This window comes from Poecilia formosa, unplaced genomic scaffold (assembly GCF_000485575.1).
Source record: "Poecilia formosa unplaced genomic scaffold, Poecilia_formosa-5.1.2 Scaffold46, whole genome shotgun sequence".
In the NCBI taxonomy this organism is placed as follows: Eukaryota; Metazoa; Chordata; class Actinopteri; order Cyprinodontiformes; family Poeciliidae; genus Poecilia; species Poecilia formosa.
Genome location: NW_006799985.1, coordinates 2,739,382 through 2,747,019, shown reverse-complemented (window position 1 = coordinate 2,747,019; position 7,638 = coordinate 2,739,382). Strand labels below are relative to the sequence as shown.

General features: G+C 37.7%; 1 protein-coding gene across 10 annotated transcripts in view; it reads left to right on the top strand.

Moving 5' to 3' along the window:
- Window positions 1–6: 6 nt before the first annotated feature.
- The window catches only part of celf6 (CUGBP Elav-like family member 6), a 154,533-nt gene continuing 146,901 nt past the window's right edge, over window positions 7–7,638 (top strand). For 9 of the 10 annotated variants that reach the window (XR_001662109.1, XM_016671532.1, XM_016671529.1 and 6 more), the window contains exon 1: window positions 7–328. Coding sequence is in view for 9 of the 10 variants with exons in the window: in XM_016671532.1 (XP_016527018.1) it covers window positions 79–328 (250 nt within the window). In the remaining variant the exon portion in view is untranslated. The remainder of the gene's footprint in view (window positions 329–7,638) is intronic. The other variant, XM_007552205.2, reaches the window with a different exon arrangement.

The following is a 7,638-nucleotide window of genomic DNA, read 5'->3' as shown; positions in this document are numbered from 1 at the left end:
GAGAGAGAGAGAGAGAGAGAGAGAGAGAGAGAGAGAGAGAGAGAGAGAGAGAGTAGCCCGCCGGCCCATTGAGGAAAGATGGCTACAGTCACTGCAAACGGAGTGCAGCAGGAGAATGGATTCAGCACCACGAACAGCGCCGGCAGGATGAACGGGCTTACCATCGGCCAGAACACCATTCCAATGAAGGACCACGACGCCATCAAGCTTTTCATCGGGCAGATTCCCAGAAACCTGGAGGAAAAAGACCTGAAACCCCTGTTTGAGGAATTCGGAAAGATATATGAACTCACTGTACTGAAAGACAGGTTTACGGGAATGCATAAAGGTTGGTTGCTTTGCTCTCCTTACTTTTACGATTCCTTGGAGAGATGCAGCACACATAAGAGGCAGAAAGAGTGCAAATACGTAGAGATCCAGCAGCAGAAGAAATTAAAAATACCCCGACTCAGTAGTGGAGCAGTCGGTTAGGAAAGTATAGAGATATATGTTGTCTGTCCCACTTATATATACAGATCTGTATAGATGTACACGAGGGACAGACAACACGTGGAAAGTGGGAAGTGGAGTGTTAATTGTTACGGCGTCCAGCGAGTCCACGTGAATACTACAGCTGAAAACGCCTTTGTGTGTGTTTACATTGACTCTCATGTGCTGAAGCTCCTGGTGAGGCCAGTGAAGGGGGCGGGACAGTGGACTGGCAAGTCCACGGGATGCTGCTATTTTGCAGCCGCATTTGTCTATAACTTAAGAAAAAATAAAAACGGGCATTCGGTGCCCGTTGTCAGATAGAAATAAATGCTTTCTCGGGAGCGGAAAATGCAAACCATTATCAGGCAATCAGCCTCTGTGATTAAGGTGGTGCTGGCATGCAGCTCTGACCTTTTAGCGGGCTGATAGGCTGCCTTACTTTTCGGATGTCATTAACTGTGTGAAAATACTATTTACATGGCAGCTGTGTTGTAATGGTGCTCCGTGGGCGGCTATGCAGTCAGGAAGTACAATGCGTGATAATAGTGGAGGCTGCGATCCAGCGTGCGTCGTCTTTTGGCTTGCTCTGTACAAATTCACCCACCCTTTCAACCAACCCCTTTATTGTCCAAAACGATCGGGCTCCGTGCTCGCTCAGTAATTAGTCAGACAGGACACGGATCATCAGGGATCGATCAGTGATCTAATGATACGCTTGTGATAAAAATAAATGGGAGCAAGCGGGCCGGGTGAAGAAAAAAAAACGTGGAAGTCATAATTTAAACGAAACAAAATTTAAAAAACAAAAACAAAACAAAAAAAAAACAAAAAAGCAAGAGGAACAGAATAGTCCGAAGTTTGATATTCATAAACTTTGACTCTCTTAAGTTTTTCTTAAATTTTGATTGAGCTCCACAAAACTAAAATCAATGTATTTTAATTAATTAATAAATAATAATAATAATAATAATAATAATAATAATAATAATAATAATAATAATAATAATAGTCTTTGTTACTTTGGATCAGTTTGCATAATTTAAAAATATTTACCCCACTTTAATATTCACTTATGCCCTGCTGGATATAACTCTAATCTCTGTCACACACTTACACACACATATGTTAATTGATCACTTTAAATATTAAAATATACATCTGAAGATATATAATGAAAATAAATTATGAGCTGAATATTGTTTCACAAGCTTGCAAATGTAAGTGTAATAAGTGAGGCAGGGGATGCAGTTCATGATCTCACTGCTTAACACGATTCAAAGCCCTTCGTGGGAGGAATGAGCTCGGTGTTAAGTCTTGCTGCTCAGAGTCTGCATCCCTCAAGACATCCGTGCACCACCTGTTCCTCCAGCCATCAGCCGCTGTTGCTTGACCTGCCCCTCATCATTCCACTGTTTCGTTTCGGCGCCCTGGATGATCGATTAAAACAATATTCCCAGTGTTCATGTTGTTTGCGGACATTCTCAACCGTCCCTGAATGTCAACAGTCCTGAGGATAGTCGCCACAGGAAGGGTCATCTTGTTCCAAAGCCAAACCGTGTGTACGTTCAAATCATCCTCTGCCGAGGCCACCCTGATGTATGTGTCATGCCTGCTCCATCCTGTGTGACATTCAAAAGTACTTGGGGAACATAAGCATGTGTTTTTAATAAGATGTCACCCATGCATAGGGATTAGTTTTTGTTATTGGCCCTTCGTCCAGACCATATCCGAGACTCCTGCTGTGTTGATGTGTGATTCATCAAAACTGAAACGTAGCGGTAAGACACTGAAAAAGAAGAACTAGGTGTAGTTGATTCTTAACTTTTAAGCTTGCTTTTTGATGAATCAACAGAAAGACAGAAAAAGAAGGAAAGAGATAAAGAAAGAGAAAGAAATGACACTAAGCATGACACTAAGCATTTTATGAACCTGGCACAATGTTCAGTTGAACTTATTTGAAAGAGATGGAAAGAAAGAAAAAAAATACTTTGGATAAAAAACATAACATCCCACACTTATTTTATTTTCTCCCATTTGGATTATGGCTTCCCCAGCATTGTGAGCTCCCCTGGGTTTACTGAGTTCATTCAGCCAGCAGAAATGCACCTAAATGTCCCAGGCTTCTGGGAAACATAACATAACATAACATAACATAACATAACATAACATAACATAACATAACATAACATAACATAACATAACATAACATAACATAACATAACATAACAGCATTTTATTTTTATCTTAACAGTGAATGGAAGATATAACTCTGTTTTAACATGTTCAAATAAAACTTTCATCTCATAACACTTTCATTTGAATCTCCAGTTTCCAATAAATCTTCACATCTCTGTTGACATTCAGTTTTTTGGTTAAAATTTTACTAAAAACATTTTTCTTGTGAAAGAAGTTCTACATAAGTTTTACTAGAACCCTTTCACTGTGTAAAATTCCTGTTTATTTATTTATTTTTTTAGCAAAATGTGCCACAGCAAGGCAACAAATTAAATCAGGATCAACTTTAAAAGATTATAAGAAAGTCTGACTGCTTGGAAGGAAATTCAAAAAGAATCAGGAAAGCACAAAAGAAATTAGACAAAGTACGTTTTTCCAGATGAGATTCCATTGTGAAATTAGATACGACTGTTTTGTTTCCTGTATTGTTTCTAAATGCTTATTCTGAAGCTTCTGTTTTGCATTAAATTTCAATCTCACTTATAGAAATGATATTCAGTACTTTTTGCGGGTTAATTTTGAAACCTGCCCATTTTATATTGCATGTTGTGTTGCTAATAGATTACCCAACCACACAAAAATAAACCCTCTAAAATAGTCTTTAATTTTCCAATTTGATTTAATGACAAGTTTAATTTCAGTGTCTCGTTTGTATAATGTGTTGTAGTAGATATTGGCATAATGTGCTAAAGATTAACATGCATATATTTGACTTCAGGCTAATAAAGTACTAAATTTAGATAATTAGTTTATTTTTGTGATCCCTTAAATTAAAAACTTCATAATGACTTTGCTCTCTGCATTCAGACACCTACCTTGAAATTGCAGCTTGTGGTTAATAAAGCTTTGACTTTATTTCCAGTCAGTGATGGGTATGGCTGCAGGTGTCAGTTAGTAAACCGTTCCCAATGGGTGATTTGCGGCTCTACTTTTCTTCACCGCCCGGGTGCTGTGACACAAAACTGCACCATAATTATGGATTTAAGGCCAGATTGGAATATGCCATGTTTCCTTATGACTAATTCATGTGACTAGTACTGCAACAATCTGAACAGATGTTTTGTGCTCTGCAAATTCTTACTTTGGCTCTGTAGGGGATCTCTGAGGAATTGTGAGACTATCTGGGGAATTCTGCATTTCACGTCGTCCTGGACATTTGAGCAGAAATGCCTAACAGCGCTTTTAGATTTATTTAAAAGATAAGCCTGTCCGCTCCCGCAGTTGCTACACAGTTCCCTCTAATGTTGATTTGATAGTTTGCATGCCTTTGGGGAGCCTTATGCAGTGCGTGGGATGACTTGGCACTATCGGCGTGTATGGTGCTCATCAGTGCGTGGTGCAGCCAGGTCGAGCTGTTTAACATCTATCATTTTGCTGAGCCATACATTATCATAATACTTAGTGTCAGTGCCAGAGTGCATGCATTGTTCAGACATGCTGAATGTTAGTGGGGGGCAAATCTTTTGCTTGAGTAGCATTATCTATCAATCCTTCTCTGATGCTGAGAGGGGGGACTAAGAGCTGTGCCACACAGCCAGGAGTAAGAGATACAAAGAGTTCTTAAATATCCTCATCCATTCTCCTCTCCTTGGTTGGTCTACGCAGTGTAATTGACTAAAAATAGCCAGTCAAACTGCTGGAAGGCAAAGCATTTTGGGGAATACATTTTCAAAAGTAAAACCACAGCAGAAAGGTGATTTGGAAACAAATATTTGAAAGTGTTTCTTCAGCTTTTTTGGTTTGCTTTGAATTTGAGGAATAAACTCTAATTCAATAAATACAGCTGAGCCACAGCGCAATGCTTGTATTGGGCTTTCTCTACAACAGGGGCGTTGTAGACGAAGTGCTGGTAAATGACTGACAGACTGTGTAAGCTGAGTGACAGGTGGAGCTTAAGTCTACAGATGACCTCTTTGATCATTAGAAAGGAGGCTGTGAGGGAAGCAGACAACTAACGGCTGTGAACAGGCCGCTTCAAAAGTCGATAGATGGAACAACGGAGAGATGGAGAGATGGCTGGTAATAGTGTGGCCAAGTCAGATGCGGGTAGTACCGGATCAATCCTAAAATATTTGTCTCTTTGCCTGTCACATTCAAAAGCCTCCACTTGTTTATTTTGTATCATTTCTATAGGACAGTTTTAATGTTAATTTTTGTTCTGCAAAAAAAGGACATTAATTAGACATTGATAAATACTAAGGGAAAAATAAATTATGTATTTTGCAAGAAGTTCCTGCTAATAAATGGAGGTTTTCACCACATTTGTTAAAGATGTTATTTCAATTAGTACCTAAAGGTTTTTTTTTTTTAACAAACAACCAAAAAACTCACCTTTCATGCCTGTACTCACACAGTTGTACTCACACAGTTGTTAACACAAGCTTATTTCCATTTCAAAACAAGTTGTTCAAAAAGGCTTTATTGTCAGAAAAAAGTTCTTAAAGTAATTACCCAAAATGTTTCTTGCAAGTGCAGAGACTAATTTCACCTTTCTTGCTTTTTCTTTGAACCAGTTCACAGGGTTTACGTTCCCATTTCCCTTACATACAATTGGTTGAACTTTTGTCCCTTGCTTAAATTATGGTGTGGTAAATTGTATTTGATTACCAAAGTATTATTTTCACCCCACTTAACCTGCTCATCACAGGAAGTTAGGAGTCTGACTGCCAAACCACCACCAGAGCTTAGCCTTCATTTCAGAACCTCATCTATGAAATCGTCCTCTTGTATTTCTTTTCCCCAATTAATTCAGAAAACTTATTTCTATAATCTTCGGTCAATGTTAGCTTAATTTGAGTTTTGAAAGGGGTGGTTCAAACGCTTTTTAATGGTGTCAACTGAATATTAAAGAAAAGCAATTTGAAACACCAATCTTTTCAAAGTTTTATTACGTCAGGACTATGATGTGATTTTCTTTTCAGGTTCTGCATTGTATTCATGCATAGGCACAATAGTATGTAATAATTTGAAATTAGAAATGTGCTCCCGATTCAGTTAGTCGTCTTCTAATTTTAAATTGACAGGCTAACCTGCTACCAGATGTTATCTTCACTCAAAAATCATTGTTTCACTCATCCTTCTCTTCATGCTTCTCATCTGTTCAACATCTGGCTTTCTAAGTGACTGACTCCGCCAGGCTTCAGATGTCCCCTGAACCATCACTCCTATGAATATAAACCTTTCCCAAAGTCCTGGAGAGATTCCAGTTCTGTGAAGAAGCAGAGGGAATCATACAGCTGGTCAGGATTTTAAAAGCTGTGCTGCACAAGATGTCCAGTTCAATAAGTCATGTAAACTGTGAAGAAAAAAACGGCCTCTTGGAGAAAAGTAACCAATTTTCACTTTGGCGGGATTGCATCATGTTTTACTTCACTTGGTTTAAAAAAAAACAATAAAAAGTGGAATCAGCAAAAGACAAACTAATATCGTTTCATGACACACACACACACACACACACACACACACACACACACACACACACACGCACACCCCCACACATGATGCACACACACACAAATCAGGTTTAACATATTAACAAATTCACATTGAAGAATTTAAAAACTTCTTTCAGAAATGTAATTCTAAAGTGAAGCAGATTAAATATATCAGTTATATTTTAAACATTTCTTTCAGACATGTCTTTCTGGTAAATGTTCCGTGAAAGTCTTTCAGCTAAATAGACCAAAAATTCAGCTTCTCAAATAATTGCAATTTCAAATGAGACCAAAGCAATTTATTAATACAGCAATTAAAGCTGCAGTACATAACCTTATATATATTGAAATACAGTCAGAAACAACTAATCAGAGCAAGGAAGACAGTATTAATGCTGTCAATAATGCTTTTTTCACATATTATTTGTTGTATAGACGAGTACATGGAAAACTTTTTTAAATGATTTTTTTATTACTGTTTTTTATTGTTATTATTATTATCATTATTATTATTTTTTTACCAGAGTTACATACTGCAGCTTTAAGAGGTATGTTCATACATTTATGCAGTATGTATAAATGTACTCAATACTTGGATTAACTGATTTTCAGACTGTGTCTTAATTTCATTTTCTTAACTTAAATTAATTATGTTGCAGCAGGTATGACTGTAACTCTCCTTTTTAGTCTAACTCTACATTATGTTTAGGTATTATTTTTTTGAGGCTGAGTGACTCTGGCTTGGTTACACCCAACACATCTTTGTTATTTATGGGGTTTTTTTATTTTTCTCAGATAAGATGAGTCAAATTTCAAACGTTTATATATATATAATTTATTTTTTAATCAAACCCATTCTAGTAAAAATATGGGGAAAAAAACAAAACAAAAAAAAAAACTAATGAAGTTCAACACAACACAATACAGACAAATTAGCAAATTAGATCATTCAAGCATTCTACCCAACGATAATCAGCTGAACTACATTATAGTAAATTTTTTTATTGATATCAGAGTGAAAATGGGTCAAACAAAACAAGATGTTAGTCTCTTATGTGCAACGTGTGTCAGTGTTTGCTACCAAAAAAGTCTCAGAATTACGTAAAAGCAAAATGAGATGAGTGTTACCTTTAGATTACAAGCCTCACGAGTCTCTTGTGGGACTTGTCCCCCTGGACATTCTCGGTTCATGCTCAACAGTTTTGTAATGTCACACAAAGGATGATAAGTGTTTCCCCAGGCTCCCAAACTTTTCTGCTCTGCTGTGTGCCGTGCTGGTTCGTCTGTGTCATTTAGGTGATTTTTCCTCTTGAGTAACTGCCTAGTTGTGGAGGTGGGTGAAGGTTGTTGTGAAACGCAGCTCTTTTGGCCAGATGCCAGAGTGTGCTGCTGGCTTTTTGGGGATGATGCTTGCTAGGCATGCAGAGTATCATCTGAATGTGTGAGTAGGTGAGCTTGCATGCGTGTGTGTGTGTGTGTGTGTGTGTGTGTGTGTGTG